Source organism: Aptenodytes patagonicus, chromosome 27 (assembly GCF_965638725.1).
Source record: "Aptenodytes patagonicus chromosome 27, bAptPat1.pri.cur, whole genome shotgun sequence".
Lineage (NCBI taxonomy): Eukaryota > Metazoa > Chordata > Aves > Sphenisciformes > Spheniscidae > Aptenodytes > Aptenodytes patagonicus.
Genome location: NC_134975.1, coordinates 2,238,967 through 2,259,389, shown reverse-complemented (window position 1 = coordinate 2,259,389; position 20,423 = coordinate 2,238,967). Strand labels below are relative to the sequence as shown.

The window sequence follows — 20,423 nt, the reverse complement described above, 5'->3', positions numbered from 1 at the left end:
CCTTTTGGTCTTGCCCTTGCTTGCTCTCCCTCCATGGTCCGGCAAAACAGGAACTGGCTTTGCATGACGTTCCCAGCCTCGAAGGGGTGAATGCCCAGCAAGCCCTAGGGTTTCCAGAGCTTTCCCCTCCTGACCATTAAAGTTGGGACACCAAGGTGTCCCCACATAAGAGAAGACACAAGCCCGGGCTGTCGGTCGCAGTGCCTCATTCTCTTGCTTCAGGGGTGAACTGCTGACAGGAGTCTAAAATAGCTTCCTCATGTTAGCAAGGGTGACTTCTCCCATCCCAACCGAGGAAGCAATAGGTGACTGCCTAATTTCAGTGTGAGAATAATTATCTTTTACTGGACTGAATAATAGAGAGAAGCAAGGAAGATGATACTACCTCTTCCAAAACAAGGGCAGCTCCTTTCCTCCTCATGTTTGAGCCAACACCCAAATATTCTTAGCTATAATTTTAGCAAACCAAAGAGGAAAATGAAGGCTGCATTTATTTTTTCTCTATGGCTACAGCTGAATGGGCTAGCTTTTAAGATTTTGTCACAGTACCAAAAGGAAAAGGTTCATGTGAAATGGTTTTCAAACTATTCATTAAAGCTTGTATTACAGGCTCAGGAACATTTCCTGGTAAATGATTGCTATTTTTCCTTCCCACATTTTTTTTTTTTAAATTTTGAGGACTGTTCTGACTGCTTTTTGCTTTTCTTTCTAATCACAATTATCTTAAACAAACAGTTGTTTTAAGTTGGGGAACTGTATTTTCTGCCAGCTAAAAATAACCAGAGAAAAACCTTTCAATAATTGACAAAAGTTTCCATTCAGTTCTTTTAGTAAAAAATATTAATAATTTAAAAATACCATTCCAGTAATGTTATTATATGAAATGTTTTAGTCTTGATGGTTTGGCTGACCAATACAAGCACTCCAAGCCAAAGCCTACCATGGTCAAGGAGATGAAGAAGAAAGTGGGAAGAAGCAAAGCCATCTAGACTAAGTGCATGATCCAGGTCTCCTCCATCGTCCATGGGGACAGATGGGCAACTTGGAGGGTGCCCCCTCCAAAAACAAGCGTGTCCTGGGTGTGTTGCAAAAAAGAGCAATATGAAGACAGGGGTGACTCTATTCCTGCGTCGGGCAACCTCCTGCAAATACGTCACCACCCTTTATAACCAGCATTTTCCATTTCAACCATCCTGTCCGGGATGGAACGCTTCTGCCATAAATTCATCTTCAAAAAAGACAGCCTTATCACACTGAACTTAATTTATAGACTAGAAAGGGTGGCTCGCCTTCTCCTAAATCATCTCTCTGCACTAAATATACCAAGACAAGAACGCAGGAAGAGGAGGAAGAAGTGGGACTCTTACAGGAACAGAGAGAAAGTAATATCCAAGAAAGTCACCTCCACAGCGTGTCCCTGCAGTACGAGGCAGAAGAGATGGCACAACCACAGCAATCAACTGAAAGAACACACTTTGCAGTAAATATTTGAACTGGTAATTAACCCAAGTGGAACACATTAAACAAGGAAATGTTCTCTGAGCCAAGATTGTCATTTAAGTGTTTTCACTTGCTCATTATTCTCTGTGTGTGATAGTTACTATAATGTTTTTTCATGTCAAAAGCAGGTACCAATTACCACTAGCCAAACAAAACCATGCAGGCTCAAAGACATTTATCTCCTCCTACCATGCCCAACATAAGGGATATTTTCAAAGTCTGCCACTAGACGGGCTCTTTCCCTTCCTGCTCTGCCCCTTCCCTTCTTCTCTCCCTACCTGGAATGAGCTAAAGATGCAACCTCTGCAGTCTAGCATTGGACGATGGGTCTTTGCTTTTGCCTTTTCTGCTGCTTGTGAACTAAAAAGGCTTCCAACTCACCCAGCCTTTGAATCAGCAGCAACAGCAAGAAATCTGAACGGCTTTGCTGGGACAAGGACCCCCTTTGGTCTCTCTGCAAGTCTATGGAGACCTTGGTGGTGGACCACACACAGGACGCAGCGAGGGTGGCACAAGATGTGAAATACGTACCATAGTTTTGGCTTTAAAGATCGCAGAGATTGCAGGAACCCCGGTGAGTGCAGAAGGTTTGGAGTTTATAGCAGCAGAGGAGCTTGCAGGATGAATCATGGTGATGGTGATCCTGGCCCCACTCATTCTGCAAGCAGTGAAAACAGCCAAAGCATCAGCATAGGTGAAAGCTCCCAGCAATGGTACAGCTCTGCGGCTGAATCATCTGGGACTATGAAACACATAGATAAGGAAATCTCAGGAGCAAATCTGCCTGCTTTGCTGATAAGGTAGGAGAAGAAATTTTGCTTTATCCTGTGGTGATTTCCTTACAGAGCCAAACTGGGAAGTCCCCAGCCACATCAGAAAGATATGGTTTGGAATATCTCACTTTAAAAAAAAAAACAAAACAAACCCAAAAAACCCCAACTTGTTTAATTTCGGCTTTTTATCCTAGGTGTTAAAAAAAAGTTTAACTAGGTCAGAATTTCCTGGAGGACAGAAGTTGCATTTTTGCGGTCTGACAAAGCGGATGTAGATTTATTGCATTTTTTACCATTACTCAGGGAATCATTATCAGGGAGCATTTGCTTTTTTTTTTGCTTCAGATATCCAATTTTCAAGCTATGTATCCAGCTCCCAGAAAGCACAGTGGTTTTATTTCCCCTTTCTGACCCCTGCACCAAATGGGATGGCCTAGGTGTCTTCCTGATACGTTGCTTTCTATTCTCTAACGAACACACCATTTTCTATAATCATTACTATACTATTATTACTACCAGCACACAGGGTAGGCAGCCAAGTGGTGTGTCTTGTGGCCGCACAGATGGGAAATCCAAGGCTGTATTTTTAGCCCTGCATCTGCAGCCCGAGGAAGCGGATAGACACTTTGCACAGCAGGTGGGAACAAACGATACCCAAAGAGCCTGCCACAAAGCAGACTGTGGATAAATACAGGTAAGGAATTAGCCAGTAATTAGTTCCTCCTGTGAACACTCATTCCTTGCAGCCAGACGGCTCCACAATCCACATTATATTCAAAAGCAAGTTGTTTCTTGTGATGTGGTCAATATTACTAACGGGAGGAAGAGGGAAGCTTTTAGTCAGAGATCTCACTTGAAAAGGGATGGATCAGGGTAGGAGCAAGATATTCTGGGCTTGTGGTCCAGGCTCAGCGTGTGGGTGGAGGATTCTCCACCTCCTTGGGTACAAGCAATATAGGATGGTGCTGGATCTTTCTCGCCTCTGCTTAAATAAAACTGCTTTCTTTTTAAGGTGCTTTTAATGGAAAACCATCAGTTTTCTTTGGATGCTTCAACTCAGCTGCACTAGAACAAAGTGAATTTTGGACCTTTCTGTTTGGTGGCCAAACCAAACATGTGGGTAAATTCTGACCTGGCTGCCCCTGAGAGTTTTTTTCTGCCTTTGGTCAGGATTTCAGGGTTGCTCTTCTACATCAATAAAACCTTTTCAGGAGGTCTACTCTTCTCGAAACACCGGCCAGCAGATTTAACTTTCCTTCTCCACTTTTTATAGGCTTGTGTCATTGAGGTGGCTCGAGGAAACTCCTAACCACAGACAACACGATCCACAAGTCTGCTTAGAATAAACGAAGGGAACCCAAACCCAAACCAGCCATGCAAACCAACTGGCTAGTTGAGTGTGAACTGCTCGGTGTCTGCATACAGCCAGTCCTGTGTCAGCTCCTGAGGAGCTGGATGGTTCACGCTGTGCCACGACAGAGCCATGGGGCAGGGCGGATTTGTTGAGGCAGGAGCTGGAATTGCCGAGATGTGCGTTTGAAGAGGTGGCGATTCCTCCCTTTCTGTCCGCAGCGAAATGCAGGTTACGTTTTTTTCCTGGAAACACCCTCAACTTCAGCACAGCCCAGTTTAGCGTAGACAGAATTAGGTTTCAGAGCTGGACCGTCTACTTATTCAACATACTCACTAATAGGGCTTACGTTCTAGTTGCATATGGGAACAAAAATCCCACTGATATTCTTCAGGGATCAAGTGTTACCTACATGGGGAATCTTCTGTCTATACCTAACGCTCGTTGGCCATGGTCCAGTCAGTAGGTGGATTTATCCTTTTTCAGGATTAAAGAAGGCTTGGTATATTCCTCAGTGATGAATCACTCCAGGTCAGATCTTAGCTGCAGGATGAAGACTCCCATTATACAATTAGTTCTGCGTTTCCCCAAAAGTGATGCAAATGAGGGGGAATTGCTCCAGACTGCAACTTTTTTGCAACCTTTAGGCACAAGCTTTGCAACACCTCTGTCACTGTGAAAATGGACAACCGATGGGAGATGGGCACCATCAGAAACCCCAGCACTGAACAGAGCTCAGAGCAGACATCAAGGCTTTGTGCCATAAATGAAGGACACGTCAGCTACTGAATACCATTGCACAAGTGCAACCCCCAGCTCTGGAGCAGCCCAGATGTTGACCTAGGACAGTGTATTAAACAGGACGTCTGCTAGCTTTCTTGAAACGGGCCATTTTGTACAACAGAAATTAAATTAACAATGCTATTATGTGAAGAAAGCAGGCAGGTGGAAGGGTAAAGCATAAAAAACTTTTACATTTTAAGGTGCTGTTTCAGTTCTGGGGTCAAGGAAAGAGGATTCAGCGTAACTGAGAAACAGGGTCTGAACACTCAGCATCCAAGACCTCTGGCTTTGAGATGAGACCATGAGCTTGCCCCACAGTGCTCTGCTTGTGACAGTGATGAAGGGTTTGGGTGGGAAGGAGGTGCTAAACCTCTGCGGAACAACTGGCAATTATGCCAAACCCAGTAGCAATCTCATAAGCAACTGGTTCTCTTTATCATATACTCTTGGAGTAACTTGAAAGAAGTCACTCAAAGGGGGTATGACGCTCTGGGGACAGTGTGCCTTGGGTGTTTGTCAGTCCTTAATTGAAATGAGGACAACGAAGCCACAGTTGTCATGCTCAGTAATTACAGGGAAAGTAAAGCCACCCGTTCGTCCTTTGACAGGTAGCCTGTCTGCAGACGGATATTTGCGATGCTGAGCAGCGTGGTGACAGTGTTCGCAAAAACACCTGGGAGAAAAAACACGAAATGCTCTCTGCGTTAAGCCAAGGAGGAGCTGGAAGGCCAGGTGTGCAATTATTAGGATGTCTTGAACACCAAGGTGGTTTTTGGTCATTGAGATTTCCACATGCAAGCCACTTCTGGACGGAGAACAAGAGAGGCAGGTGCTTAACGCTCCCTGGTATCACATGCAGTGCCCAGCAGGCGGATTACCCCATAGGATATTCAAGAAGAAAAAGCAACCACATAATAACAAGAACAAAGAGAATAACAAGGCAACACACTGATGTGTGGATGTTGCTTCAAGAAATTACACCGGAGTTCCCCAACTGAATCTCCTCAGTGTGTGCATCCCCACTGAGCAGAGGAGGAAGATGGGTGCCTGATTCACTCGGGATCACCTGGCGTAAGAGTAGCTGTTAAATGAAACTGTGAATTTCTAAGATCCCACTCAGTGCAGTTTCTTCTGAAAGTTGCAGATTTGCCTAATAAATAATTTCCTTTTATCCTCCAGGAGAGCATGGCCAGGAAGTCCTGTTGGCACAGCTATGAAAAATGTATGGTTCACAGGAAGATTTTCTCTTTTCCATTTCTCTGTGCCGTTTTTGGCTTTCTTTTCCAGTTACTGAGTGCTGGGTTTTCTTGCAGCACAGGTTCCCAAGTCTGGTGCAATGGATGGTGACGGTGGCCAGGTTGAATTTCAAACTCAGTATGGGCCATGGAAGAAAGAGTTTCCTAAAACAGGAGATTTAGGTCAAGAAGTGAAGGAATCCACCTCAGAGACACGGTGAAATCAAAGCATGACTTTGCATCTCTGAAGGCATAGTGATCTTGCATGCTGGAGGACATAGCTGCGGCAGAGAAGCGTTTAGCTTCGGGAAGAGGGATTACCAGTCCAGAGGAATAGTCATTACCGTTGCTTGCCTTTATCTCCTTGAATGTGTGGTTTGCTAGCAATTCAGAGAGTTAATCTCTGGAAATGGAGGTTACAACCCTATAGGCTTGCTGAGCTGGGGAAATAAAGACTGTGGTGCCCAATGTTTCAGCTGGCTGCTCTCCAGGGCAGATAGCACTGGGGCTTTAGGTAACTTTGGAGCAAGTGTTTCTGAGTATTAGGGCTGTGATGAATAGAAGTTGGTTGCAAATTCCTCTAGGACAAATACTGCTCTTTATCTCTAGTTAACCCAGTGGAGACAACCATAATACTGAGCTTATGCACCAAGCCACCACCTCTGGAGTGACACATTGTGAGTTTTTTGTGTGTTGGTGGCAAAATGAATCACAAAAGTGACTCCAACCATTCATTAAGATAATAGGTATGTCCTCCAGAAGCTGTACCTTCTATAATCTCCTTAATCTGAGTGTCCATCTGGAAAGCTTAATGAATAGGTGCTCATAAACACAGCATTGTTATTTCTCCTGGTTTCTATTTGTCCTTTTATTTTGCTGAGGCTGGTAGCTGTGTACAGATACCACCACTGCTCTTGGATCAGGCGCCCGTGGCCCTGCAAAGCGTAACTCCTTGTCTCCAGGTTCTCCTGCCCTGGTGACTTTAGAAAACAATCTTTTGCTTGATGATACCAAGCTCTCTCATTGACTATTCATGGCGCCCAAGCCTAGCCACCATCAACTTGGTGACTAGTTTTTAGGTAGCTGAATTCAGGTAAGAGGACTCCCACGCTAGAAGTGTTTTTATTCTTTCATGTTATCTCACCTGCCAAGTAATTTTTACAAGGCCAGTAACAAGGGTTTGATCTCTACTGAACATCTCTCCTTGTCCCTCTCTGCAGAGTGATGCTTTTTAATTCAACACGGCACACAGAGATCGTATTGCTGATAAAAGCTCTGTGTTCTCTGCTCCGCTGCACGCAATGTTTGTGCATCGTCTCTACTTCACTTTTTAAGAAACCTGTTTATAAGTTTGCAAAATTAACTCTATTACATTAACCACACATACACTGAACAGCTACCTTCTATGGTCATTATTATATATACTCATGTGCACACCAGACAGATTTACAGACCTCTCAATGGGAACTAGTTGAAACTCAGTGGCTGAATTTCCCTCCTCCCACACTCTCCCCTCTCACTCAGCTGCTGGAGGGCATCTCTGGAGTCCCTGGTTGGCTTAGTGCATGAAGGAACACGCTTTCCGGTTAAAAAAGTCTGTATCATAGAAGAGAAGAGACAACTGTCCTGTGAAACAGTACAGCAGTATTTCCAATCTCAAAATCTGACGTGGTTCTCATGGCTGCTTTTTACAAGGATTGCCCACCTTTCCTCAGAAAAACACTTTCAGTGCAAACCTCGTGCCCTTTCCTTGGCATGCAGTTGCTCTGCCTCCACAGCGGCAATTCCCAATGCTGAGTCCTGGCTGTTGTGCTTTCATCATGACACTGCCATACCAATTCCACCCCATTACTCAGAGCCCTAATAGTCCATCGGGCCCCGAGTGTTAGCACAAAGTTGGTCAGATGATGCAAAAGTGCCTTACAAATTTCTATGCAAAAGAGGAACGTTACAAAGGAAGGGGGTGGACACCTGTTGTGTTTGGTACGAAACCTATTTGTCTCTTGCAAAATAAGATGGTAAATAAGAACTATGAAGGAGTGTTTCTCGACTTAGGTCACCTGGTAACACCATTGAAATGGCTACTTTAAAAATCCAAACAGGTTGCCTTGTGCTGCTGCTGGCACCCTGCCTACTGCAGTCAAACATCCAGAAGTCACAGAAGCTCTGTCTGAAAGATGCATGTAGCTCTGCATCCAACGCCCAGGTTTTCCATCAGACGAATAAAGAACTGCCCAGAATATGACAAAGTTGCCCTGGATTTGCTGTCAGGGCACCAAGCATGCCCAGTGCATCACAGTGGACACAGGCAGGGCAGACATCCAGCTCTGGCTAGTAGGTAGCTCTCCATGTTGCTTGCATGAGGCATTGCTTTTGGGAGCTATACTCTCTGCTGCTTAGTTACTGCCATGATCACAGAATCCTAGAATAGTTTGGGTTGGAAGGGACCTCTAAAGCTCATCTAGTCCAACCCCCCTGCTGTGGGCAGGAACATCTTCAACTGGATCAGGTTGCTCAGAGCCCCGTCCAAGATACCCCAACATCTTCTCACCAATACTGGTGATGTGACTGACATTGGTCACCCACAGTTTATTATTGTCCAGCAGAGAGACTGCAGAAGGAGGGTAAAGGTTTTGGCAAGGCCTTATCTGGAATCACTGCAAATGTAGATGGTGCCTATGGGCAGTGACCACCGATGCTCTGGGAATGGCCTGGAGGGAACCTCAGGAATTATCTTATCCATCTCTTTGCCCCAAAGCAGCATAAAAGCTACGCAATGGCCAGGGACAAGCCAGGCTGAGGGTGAACAGCTGCTGTGGAGCAAGGTTACGGGGAGGAAAGCAAGGTGCCCAGTGGCGATGGAAGGAGCCCAGACCATCATCTCTACCCCAGTCCCCACAAATCCACCATCTGCTTTGATGTGGGAGCAGAATCAAGTTGCAGTTAAGAGACCAGGAACAGCCACCTTTGGAGGGCTGGACCCATGAAACCAAAGGGAGATGTCCCAGGGGCCTCACTAGCCATTTTAATGGCGACTTCGAGGTCCCTTTCTCAAGGAGCCACAAAAACTGCCCAGCCTGCAGGGAGGGAGGGAGAGCACCAGCATGGCCAGCCCTGACAACCCTGTTTTTTCAGGGGAGGGTCTTAAAAAGCGGTTTTCTCTCTGGGAGAAAGCAGGCTTGGATGGCTGGGTTGTTACAGCTGGAATCGTAACAGGAGGTTGGAAAAACCCCTAGGCTCTCCCTATCTGCATGGATGGCTTAACAGGTCCCAGTTTAGTAAGGTACTTATGCAGAATTAATTTATCCTAATGTATCTGGGTACATGTAAATCTCAAAGGCATGTCTCATGGAAGCCACCACAGTTCAAGGCATATTTAGGGCCAAGGACCTCAGGGGTTTCCCCGGTAAATCTGGGTGTAAGCTGCTGCTTTAAAGCTTTGCTGAATCCCATCAGCCTGAAAACAGCAGTTTCATCTCTTCCTTATAAAGAGGAAGGTTAGACCCTTTCTACAGCTCTTCAAACACTATCTGACGTGTAATCACCAGGACAAAGCATGGAGACATGAAGAAGGTCTCTACAAAGAAGGCATTTGCGTCTGACTTGAGCCAGTGCTGTGCATGTGTGTGGCCGACGAAATAAAAGCGATTGCAACCCTTCTCTTCAGAAGACCAAATCACATCAGAGTGCTTCCTCCTTTGAAGTTGATGTAACCAGTGCTCAGGGCTTCCACCACGTGACTGCGAACCGGCTTTGTGAAAGCTCAGCAGATGGAAACCACAAGCGCTGCCCTGAACCGTCTCCCTCTGATGTGCAAGGCTGGGCACCTGGAAGAAGCCACTTCTTAGGGCTGCGAGGAGGAGCCGAAGGTTGAAGCACAGGTTTGTGGCTTTCGATCTGTGGGGAAACAGCCTGGCAGCACATCGTACGTAAGAAGGGATCTCAGGGCTTGCAGCTGGTGGATGAACGTGGATGGTTGTCCCACAAGTGACATTTTCCCTGCTTTCCAACAAAACCAGGGGCTTGGAGGGTCTACAGCCCTCAAATGGTGCCTGTATCACCCATGTGGCACAAGGCACTCTACAGTGGGCAGCCCAGCAGAGACATGGAGGAAAGCAGGGACCTGATACGAACCAGATCCAGGTTTCTCACAGCTGGAAAAACCGGCAAGTCACTACCCTCAAGGAGGAAGGGCCATGTCCTTCTTGCCATGAAAAGCAGCTGGAGTCTCTCTCTGTGCTCCTGCTGGATGGGAGAGCTCGGAGCAGCGGCTGCGTCCCAATATCTCTGGTCACCATCCCTGGTGCCTCGTCTCTGCCCCACTGCAGCTGCATCAAGCCAGTGTGCAGGGCTCAGTCATGCAAAAAGCAGGACCACAGCCAGTTGTGCTACTGATGGCCTGGCTTCTCCCTGTTTTTCAGCTTGCCCGTGGTTATGCCCACCTACAAGAGTTCATGAAAGTCATGTTGTATGTGATGTTTTAGCCCATCCATGAATGCTCTATTCCTAGGCAGTGCTCCAGATTCGGCTTCAGACCATGGACCCAATTGTCCTCCACACTGCTTGCACCAACACTTCAGCACAAAATAAAATACATTTCCGAAATAATTCTCCCTTTCACTTACTAGCAAGAGGTCCTGGTGCTTGGATTACCTTGGGCAGAATGTCATGAAGGACGCAGTGCCCAAAAGCTCATCTGCTTTCTCCAACTATCTTAATCTCACAAATGAAAGTACATCTCATTGCAAGACGTGCATCCTAACATACTCAGACCAATGGAGCTACAACGGAACTACTGCATGATTATAATTGCATATAGTATTTTATAGTTCATTTCAACCCACTATGAGACCTGTAAAAAAAAAAAGGAAGATCTTTACCTAGAGAGACTCCACAAATATTCTAAATCATCATAATTCCTTTGCATTATTTTTAATTCAAGACAACCTATTTCAAGTTTACAATAGCATTGACTAGGAATCCTCCCAGAACCAGTTAATTTTGCCTCAGCAAAGATGCAAAGACTTCTTAGGGCAAGCCACGCCATCACTTGTGATTCTGTGATTAGACCCCTTTGTTAAGGCAAAAAAGGCACTTTATTTGTTTCCAAGCAAATTCAAAAATCTTTTAAAGAATTTTAATTAAGGTATGGTACCTTCTCATTAACAGATATTACTAGAATAATTTAATGTCAAATAGGTGTGTCACAGGAATACGAGGAAAAAAGTTCACTCCAGCTAACATTTCTCAACCTGTTTGTAACACTTTGCTTCACTTCTTTGTTGCACCTCCAGCTATCGTTTGCGTGAATTCACCGTGCGCACCAGTCACATCACACCCAGATACTAAACACCATTATCACCTTCCCCAGGCACATAATTTGGCAATAAATCTCTGTCTGCAGCGAAGCATTTCCCAGAAATGCCTTATCTTCAATTCCATACATTCTAAGTGGCACATGAAGCCCAGCTGGGCCAGTGCCTCAACCTCATGTGCATGAACCCCCAATTTGCCAGAGCATCTGCCCCATGATCGAATTCGTCCTCGGCACCATCTCGCGCAGTTCACACTCCATCGATAAGGAAACTGCCAACCCCATCCTGCTCCGCTTATCAGCACGCGAGCCGGCAAACATGGCTGCAACCGAATCGCCTATGAGAGCCGTAGCCATACCCACGAGAGGAAGAAATGAATGCTTACAAGAACGCTCCCGACAACGTCAGTGCTGTGCTTTGGCAGATATGCCTTCCTTCTCCCCTGTCGCCACTGGTCATTGCTCAAGAGCCAGCCCTGAGCTGGCGCGAGACCCTGGAAGAGGTTGCATTGCCACGACATTTTTGCAGGAGGTCCTGAAACATTTAATTATTTTCACCACGCTGTGGTGAAACCGAACCGTAAACAAGCCATGAATAAAAACCCCTTGAATTATTTTGCTAAACTATAATTACACAATAAGGAAGCAGATTAATTAAGTAAAATATAAGTCCTGAAACTGAAGCTTGCAAGCAAAGCAGTTTATTTTAATTTCCACATTATTTCGTATGAGATAGAAGTGTTTGCTGTGGGTTTAAAATGTTGGAAGCCATTCCTTGCTGCCAGGCAGACCAAACCCAGTGGATAAATTAAATTTTTGCATCTCAGGCACCTCCTGAAATGTATATAAGGAGAAGGGCTCTGCCTCAGAGAAGCTAAAGGAGATCTCCTTCTTTCACTCCCTGCTTCTTTCTTGCTCTTCTGCTTTGTCGTTACCGCTTCACCTCCCGTCTCCCCCAGCCACCATGAGTCGACAGTGCTACACCTCCAGCTCTCTCCTGGGAAGACGGGGCTTTTCCTCCGCGTCTGCTGTCTGCGGCCTCGGCAGGGGCAACAGCAGCTCAGCCTCCGTCTGCCAGCCAGTGGGACGGAGATGTGGAATCGGTGGCTTCAGCAGCCGGAGCGTCTGCGACCTGGGGAGAGGGCAAAGGATTTCCTTTGGCGGGAGCTGCCGCAGTGGGGTCTACAGCGGTGCCAGCGTCGGACGTTGCGGTGTGGCTTACGGCGGAGGCCGCTTTGGCGTGGGCACGGTCGTGGGGTTTGGTAACTGCGGAAGCTACGGGGGCCTGGGCAGCTACAGAGGTCTTGGGGACGGCGTGGCTATTGGAGGCTACGGTGGCAGCATTGGCATCGGCCTCGGCGGAGGTAGATCTGAAGGGATTCGGGGCGTCAGCATCCACCCGGAGCTCCTCAAGCCCCTCTGCGTGGGGGTCGACCCCGAGGAGTGCCAAGTGCGGACCCACGAGAAAGAGCAGATCAAGAACCTCAACAACCAGTTCGCCTGCTTCATCGACAAGGTGAGACCCCGCTTCCCTCCGCGAAGGCTGTTTGTCTCATGTCTATAGGCTCTGATGGATGGATTGTCTCTAGAGAGACAACGTCGGTAGCTATTTCTCCTGGCACCCTGACATTGTAAACCCTTCTGATAGACCATGGTGGTCCTGACCTGGAGAATGTTTGGATTTAAGCCTTGCACCAAGGCAACCGCACCGGTATTTTACCTTTCGATGATCACCAATCTGCTAAATAGCTAAATCAGGAGCGGCTCCAGGGATACAGTAAATCAAAACCTGTGAGAGAAGGGATGGAGACACGGAAATGTAAAAAGGCAAAATAGGAAGTTTTATTACAAATGTATAAACTGACATTGCTATCACACCTCTATAAACTCCAAAGGACTTTTGCATTTTTAAAATAGTTTGTGTGCTTCATCAAGGAGATGTAGAAAGACAGATGTCTAGCTAAAATGAGATGAACAATTTTAACTTCTCTGCCCCTCTACTCTGTGAATGAAATGATTTGGTGATTTCCTAAACAGATGTAATTTATCGTTGTTTTCTTAGCTAAGCCTAAGGGTTTTCATTACTATTTAGAGATGTGTTATAGGAAATGTTTTTTCAAATGGCAGAGACACCTTCGCTCTGTCTGATCTTGATTTTCCTTGTGAGCTGTTCCGCAGCTGGAAAAACCAAACCCACGTAAGAGGAGCAACTCTGCTTCCTCCCATTTGAAAAATGACTTATTCATGATCCATAAAGGTTTTCAAGTACTAGAGAGCTCTTTAATCTAGAAGTGAAAGGCATGATAAATATCCATGGTTAGAATTTACATCAGATACATTCAAATGAGATCCTGGATGGAGCTTTTAGTGCTGCGAAAGACTCATTACTGTACTCAGCCCGTCAGGGGAGGCAGTGGATCCTCCATCAGCCAGTTGTCACAGGGGCAGAAGTTTGGTTGAACTGAGCTTTGGTCAAACAGATGATTGGCCTCAACACAGAGCGAACGCACCAATGTTGTTCAGCCTGTGATACAAGTCCTGGGTGGGACCAGGTTTAGCTCTGAGAAGATGCCGGTCTCAGGCTGCTGAGAAATCAGCACTTAACCATGTGCATTTCTGATTTTATTTTTACTTTTTCCTTTTGGAAGTGGAGAAACCCAAAGCGCCTTTGCCTGGGACAAGAGGGGATTGCATGACTCTCGCATCTCTTGCTTCCCCAGGTCCGGCTGCTGGAACAGCAGAACAAAGTGCTGACCACCAAGTGGGAGCTGCTGCAGCAGTATGTCCTCCCAGCTTCCAGGAGAAACCTGGAGCCCGTTTTCGAGAACTTCATCTGCAACCTGAGGAAGCAGCTGGAGTGTGTGCTGGGGGAGCGAGAGAGGCTGGAAAATGAGGAGCGGTGCCTCAGGGACCTGGTTCAAGAGTACAAGTGCAAGTAAGTTGTACGCAGAGAGAAGCCGTAGACCGGGGTGTTTGCTGGCCTGAGCGGTGTTTCTGAGCGTGAAGCCAATGCAATTGCACTGGATGGGTCCAAAAACTGGGGCCCAGGGAGGGGAGCAGGGCAGGGAACACCAGTACTGGGCTGGTTTCTGTACTGGGGTCCCACTGTTGCACCTCAGATGCTGGTGATGGACTGGGAGAGCTCTTCAACCACAGTGTTTCCTTAGGGAGAGAGACAGGGAACCGCTTTTCCTCTCCCTAATGCTCCTGCACACCACCGTGGTTTGCTGTATCAAATCTCCCACACCATCTATGCCTGTGGCTCCCCCAAATCTCGTGTCCCTGGTGCCATCCGTTCCCACAAAACCCTCAACCTGTTTGTCTCCACCCCACGCTTTATCCACATCGTCTCCATTGGGATTCATTCTCTCTTCTCAGAGGGAACGTGGGAATTGTTTCTTTAATCTAAGCTGCAGATATTCCTTAATAGCTCCGTGTGCTCCGCTAAGCCACGAACCAGGACACTTGGTGGTTGGTGGTATACAGCACAGGATAAAAGAGTAATCCTTTCTCCAGAGATCTTACCATCAAGCATCTCAGATGTTTTTTCTCCCTGAGCCACCGCCAAGGAGGTCAGACTCATAGAATCATCTTGTGAAAGTTCTTCTAGGTCCCAATTACTTGGTCATTATGCACTGGCTTTCCTTCCCATTGCACCTGAGAGTTTCAAACATTGCTCAAGCTCCTGACCTCCCTCGGGGCATTCTGGCCACAGTCTCCCCATAAACACTCAGAGCAGAGTCCTGGATGCTTCAAAAAAACATCACATAAAGCAGCAGGGCTAGAAGAAGCAATCCAAGCTTTCAGTTGAGGTACAGGGTTTTGCACTTCTAGTGGTTTGGCCTGATGTCCTGCCATCTCACTCCAGCCACTGATACTGCTGGCATGGACTATTTAAAACTGCTGAACAAAGCCCGGTGGGGAGGAAAGAAATAGCAACAAAGCAAAAATCAAAAAGGAGGTACAAAGGGAACAGGGAGAGGCTCTGGTTTTAATCACGCTTCCCATGTTCTGCATTGGCCGCTTGGGTGGTGGGGACGGGACCCCCAGGGCTCAGCAGCCCACCCCTCTCCTTTCCTCCTGCAGATATGAAGATGAGATCAACAAGCGCACGGCTGCGGAGAACGAGTTTGTGGTCCTCAAGAAGGTGAGTCACGCTAGGGACAACGCCGGTGAGACCAGCTGAGAGTGGCAGGCGCGTGGGCAAAACCTGGGCGTGGGGCCAGGGAGAGAAGTGGGGAGTCCTGGCACCATGACACTGCCTGAGTCCTCATCAGGTAGCCCCAAAATAGGGGCAACCCAATGACTTTGGAGAACCCCTATCAGGTTGTAAGCACATACAACGCAAACCCTGATAGTCTTAAGGGCTGGAAATAGTGAGGTTTCCTCCAAATCTAACAGAAAACATGGGCTTTGCCACAGTCCTTGTTTCTTCACCTCTTTTCACCGAATACGTGGTGTCTCTCCAGGATGTGGACTGTCTCTACCTGACCAAGGAGGAGCTGGAGGTGAGAGTGGGCCTCCTGCGGCAGCAGCTGGAGTTCCTGAAGTGCATCTACGCCGAGGTAAGAGCTCCCGGCTCCCTCTTTGCTGCCCCAGGGACGATGCATCATCTGCTGCCCCCCTGAGCTCTTACAACAAAACTAAATGCAGGGAAAGGTGTCTTTTCTGAAAATCCTGAAATTGCATCCCAGAAATCTCTCTCTCTTTTATAGGTATTTGATAACAACACTATTGCACACACTTTGGGAAGGCAAAGGGCATTCTCGGTTGTCTCCTATATCGCTGGCTGCAGAGGGAGGGATCTTTTGCATGAAACTAGCCTCTCAAATTCTAATCCAAACCATCCCTGGGAACCACTGAAACATCTCACTCTTCAAAACCCAATTATTCTTAGCACTTCATTTTTTAAGCTACATTAGTAAAAATATTTTGGTGAAAGTAATACTTTTGTCTAAAATGTAGCAAGTTTTTAACAAAACGCAGAGGGGACACTTTGTATTTGCACCTTTTCTAGCCAAACACCTCCCAGCAGTCTGTAGGCAATGGGGCCCAAAGCACTCACCCCCGAGGGATTCACAGCCCAGAAAACTGCTGACGCGGCCAGAAATGCCGAGTTTCAATGAAGCGAGTTTCTCCACCCTTCCTTAGGGAATTGCATGCAGCAATCCCATGTTGTGCCACCAAAACAGGTCCCAGCTGTCAGCTCTTGCTGGAAACCAGTCACCCACCTGGAGAACCCCGTGCTCTAGTTGGGCGTTAATGGGAGAATCTTCCCCAACCCTCCACCTTCTCACCAGACCCCCCCCCCCTTTGCCAAGGGTACCTGCATGCCTGGCTTGGGCTGGTTGAGGGAAGGGGGCTGACATGCGATGGATCTTGCAGGAGAGAGCTCAGCTGGATTGCCAGCTGTGTGACACCTCTGTCATCGTGCAAATGGACAACAGCCGGGACCTGGACATGGAGGGCATCATCAAAAGTGTTGAGTGCTGCTACGAGGAGATTGCCCAGAAGAGCAAGGCTGAAGTGGAGGCTTTCTACCAAACCAGAGTGAGTATTCACACCACCAGCACAGATGGCAATGAAATCCCTTAGCCAACAAAACTCTGAGGACCATTTCTGTCCTCTTTGACACAACTTAAACCCACCCCACAGCGTGCATGCACTGTGGTATTCTAAAAAAAGTAATGCCACCCCCCCCCCAACCTTAAAACTGTGGTTTAAGACTTTTCTGTAAAAACAGCACAGCAGATCACAGTGTTGCTTCAGAGAGGTCTCCTCTGTGCACACCCATCAGGAACACCATCCCCTTCCCAAAGGGCAAATGCTTAGGACCTACCCGGGACTGTTGCCTTGTCTGGGCTGAGGTCATGTCTGGGTGCTTCCCTGGGAGCACCGACGTCAGTGTGGCTCCGGAGAGTCACCACCTTCCCTGGAAGGGGCGATTCGGGCGCATTAACATCATCCTCTTCCCATGCAATAGCTGGAGGAGCTCCACAGCAGCAGGGGCAAGTTCTGCGATGACCTGAGAAACAACCAGAGCGAGATAGCCGAGCTGAACCGGATGATCCAGAAGCTGCAGTGCGAGTCGGATAATGTGAAGAAACAGGTAGGACAAAGGGTTGAATGCTGCATGGGCAGCGGGGTGTGCAACTTGTCCAGCAAAGGGCTTCGTCCTCACCAGCTCCCACCCTGCTGAGCTGCAAAGAACCCCCCCCTGCCCCAGCTGAAGCCTGTATTTGTAGCTTCTCATCTGTTGTTGATACATAAAGCAGCAAATTGATTTCTCATTTAGCAAATAAGCAGAAGCCAGTTGGTTTGGCTATAACAGAAACAGTGTTTGCTGTATGCTTCCTACTGGGGTGCAGCCAACAGGTCCCATCCCCTTCATCCCAAATAGGCTGGCCATCACGTGTCCAGCCTAAATCCATGCTCTCTGGCAGTTCCTAGCTGAGAAACAAGGGGGTACATGAGCAACCCTGTGGAGATGCGGCTTAATATCACCACTGGCCACCCTGTTGCCCATTACTGTCCGCAGATCGCAGCTCTACAGACGGCCATCTGCGATGCTGAGCAGCGGGGCGACTGCGCCCTCAAAGATGCCCGGCAGAAGCTGATCGACCTGCAGACTGCACTGCAGCAAGCCAAGGACAAGATGGCATGCTTGCTGAGAGACTACCAGGAGCTGCTGAACGTCAAGCTGGCCCTGGACATTGAGATTGCCACTTACAGGACGCTGCTGGAAGGAGAAGAGAGCAGGTAGGAGCATCCCTGGCTGCACTTTCTAACAATAGCTAGCAAAACCCAACAGGAGGAGAGGGAGGCAGTGAGAAATGCTGGGTGGAGGCAGCTCCCCATGGGTGCAGAGGGGTGCATCGTCCCTTTTCTCTCCCCATGGGTGCAGAGGGGAGCATTGCCCCTGTTTCCTCCTCATCCTCCCAGGGCAGCTGGATCGCAGCGCACCAAGCATGCTGCAGTCAGATCCCTTGCTCGTGGTACAAAAAGAGGATGGGATATTAAGATGTCTATGGGATTTGGGGATCCAACCCCGCAGTGCTTCGGAGGGCAATTTGGACCAGCACCTCACATGTGGGTGAACAGAAAAGCTGAAGTACTTGCAAGGTTTCTAAGGAGGCAATGGCTGGGCAGCACCTCTACCTGCTTGTGTATTTGAGGAATATTCTCCTAAATACATCTTTGAGACATTTCTTTTCTTAACAGGATATGTACCGGCAACCCTGTGAGCGTAGGTAAGCTAATGAAGCATTCCCTTAATTTCCTTACAAGTCTTTTAAGCTTATAAGTTTCCTTATAAGCTGCGTTTTAGCTGCTCTGGGAGTGACTGAGCCTGTTTTTCTCCCACAGCTGTGGTCAGCGGTGGTGGCACCATCGGGGAGTGCCGATCCCTATCTGGAATCGGAGGCAAATGCGCTGTCAAGACAGGAGGGGCCGGCGCAGGGTTAGGGGTGGTCTCCTCCTTCGGTGTCAGCAACACTGGCTTTAGCACCCGGAGCGTAGATTGCGTCCCCAGGGTGGGGGGCGGATTTGGGGCGAGGAGCGCGGTCAGCTGCGTGGGGCGAGAAGTCATCCCCAATGTGGAGGGGGTGCAGTGCACCACTGGCGTGGGCAACCTGGGGAACGTCATGTGCGCTGGCGTGGAGCAGTGCAGCCCGGGAGCCATCATCATTCCCGGGGCAGGAGTCTGCAGCACCGGGAGCAGGTACAGCACAGCTGTGCGTGTGGTCAGAACAAGCCGGTAGAGACGGGAGGGCAACGACACATCGTATTTTAAAATAATCAGCATTTCTGCAATAAAACAGTATTCCCCTTCCTTCTGACAGCTATAGGGATCACACAACCATGCGCTGCCCATGCCCACACAATTCGGCTAGTCGCTCTGCCGAAAACTCTTTGCATGATCAAAACCCACCTTCTCTTGCATGTCCTTCTTGGGGGAAACTTACTCCCATGGTCTCAGCCAGGTGAGACTTTCATTTCAGAGAGTCCATACCTGTCTTCACACATCATCTTCCCTCTTAAATCAGTCTTCTCTACTTGACCCCTTTTCAGCAGGGATTTTCTTTCCCTAATGCAGCTATTGCAAAAGGATGAAAAATTTGGTCATCCCAACTTCAGAAAGAGAAACCACATTTTAATTGTCCGAGATGGAGCTGCAGCTATTATTTAACTTCTTTAATGACACCAGAAAATCCAATTTTTCCTGTTTATGAGAGGGTTGGTAATGCTTATGTAAATTGGTCCAAGTTGCTACAGCAGGTTTGGTAGAGCAGATTTTAATTACATACAGATGAGCACCTTATATTTCTGTAGTTAAATGCATGCGTTGTTTTTCCTGTGCGTGTACCAGACAGACGGATTTAATGCTTTTAATGTGTAAGTGAACAGAGTTGATTATCCTTCGCTTACTCCAAACTTGCAGCTGTATCTTCAATAAACTACATGCATAATTCATGCTTTGCTTCACGGGTTTTATTTCCCTCCCTGATACTACAAAAGCGTAGATATTTTCTCAAACATGAATCTCCAAATGGGCGGAGTTGGTCGCTCGCAAGAAGTGGAGTTTTAACAAAGTTTTTTTTTTGAGACTTTGTCTGCTCTCCTTCCTGATGCACTTTTGCATACCTTTACTCCATCCAGAGATTAATGTGGCCACAAGGAAGTCTGGAAACGCAGTGTAAACCAGGACATTTAACCGCTCGTGGGATGTGCAGCTCACTTGGGATCTCTCACACTGTCTGGGATCTCTGGAGGCAGAACAAAAAAAGCAGCCAGGCCCTTGTTTAAAGAAATCAGTGAGAACCAGCTCAGGTAGTAACAGAAAGAAAATAATCCCACACCCCACCCCTGAAACCCTCTCACAAAAGTAGGCTAATTTTAAAAGAACGTAAGAGAAAAGTGTACCTTCCCAAAATGCAGCATCAGGGCCTTTCTTCCTCAAATGCCCCACCTTCCTTAAAACACATCAGCTTACACGAAGAGCAGAGTCTGTAGGATATGCCTGGATGTCCCCCTTCAACATCTCTTGCAGGGAGGGGAAAACCCTCTCCCATCATTTTAGGAGACTGGGATTTAGGTGAGATCAGGTTGCCCCCTCCCTTTTCTCTGCGAGGGTCCCCAGTTTCCGAGGGACGGTGACCTGCTGAAAGGTCTCTACAACATGGCTGGGAAGGGCTTGCCAAGGGGGCACTCATCACAGCTGGATGCACAGTTGGATGCCGGGAAAACCGGCCGGCCCTGCCGTCTTCTTCCCTCCCGCGGCTCGCCTGGGCACAGCCGAAAGCCCCTGAGACAACTTTGCTCTGAATTGCCCTTTGGAGAAATCTGTCTCTCCTCATCCAGTCTGGAAGCAGCACAGGGCGTGGGCAGGTTAATTTACCCCATGAAAGGTACACTGAGGACCGGGTGTCGTAATTTATTCCCCGACGTCCCACTCCGCTTCCTAGACT

At 47.8% G+C, this 20,423-nt stretch overlaps 1 protein-coding gene across 1 annotated transcript; it reads left to right on the top strand.

Annotated features, from left to right (window-relative positions):
• Positions 1 to 11,865: 11,865 nt before the first annotated feature.
• LOC143171467 (keratin, type II cytoskeletal 71-like) lies at positions 11,866 to 19,428 on the top strand. Its single transcript, XM_076360461.1, has 9 exons — positions 11,866 to 12,472; positions 13,677 to 13,891; positions 15,043 to 15,103; positions 15,426 to 15,521; positions 16,342 to 16,506; positions 16,940 to 17,065; positions 17,495 to 17,715; positions 18,178 to 18,206; positions 18,322 to 19,428. Exons 1-9 carry the CDS (start codon positions 11,921 to 11,923, stop codon positions 18,714 to 18,716), a joined length of 1,860 nt encoding a protein of 619 aa, XP_076216576.1. The 5' UTR covers positions 11,866 to 11,920; the 3' UTR covers positions 18,717 to 19,428.
• Positions 19,429 to 20,423: the final 995 nt, after the last annotated feature.

Bases quoted from the DNA above. Each gene is read 5' to 3' on its own strand.
- LOC143171467 (XM_076360461.1), top strand. From the start codon at position 11,921: ATGAGTCGACAGTGCTACACCTCCAGCTCTCTCCTGGGAAGACGGGGC. The intron at 15,104-15,425 runs GTGAGTCACGCT...GTGTCTCTCCAG, and splicing joins AGTTTGTGGTCCTCAAGAAG to GATGTGGACTGTCTCTACCT. The intron at 17,716-18,177 runs GTAGGAGCATCC...TTTTCTTAACAG, and splicing joins CTGGAAGGAGAAGAGAGCAG to GATATGTACCGGCAACCCTG.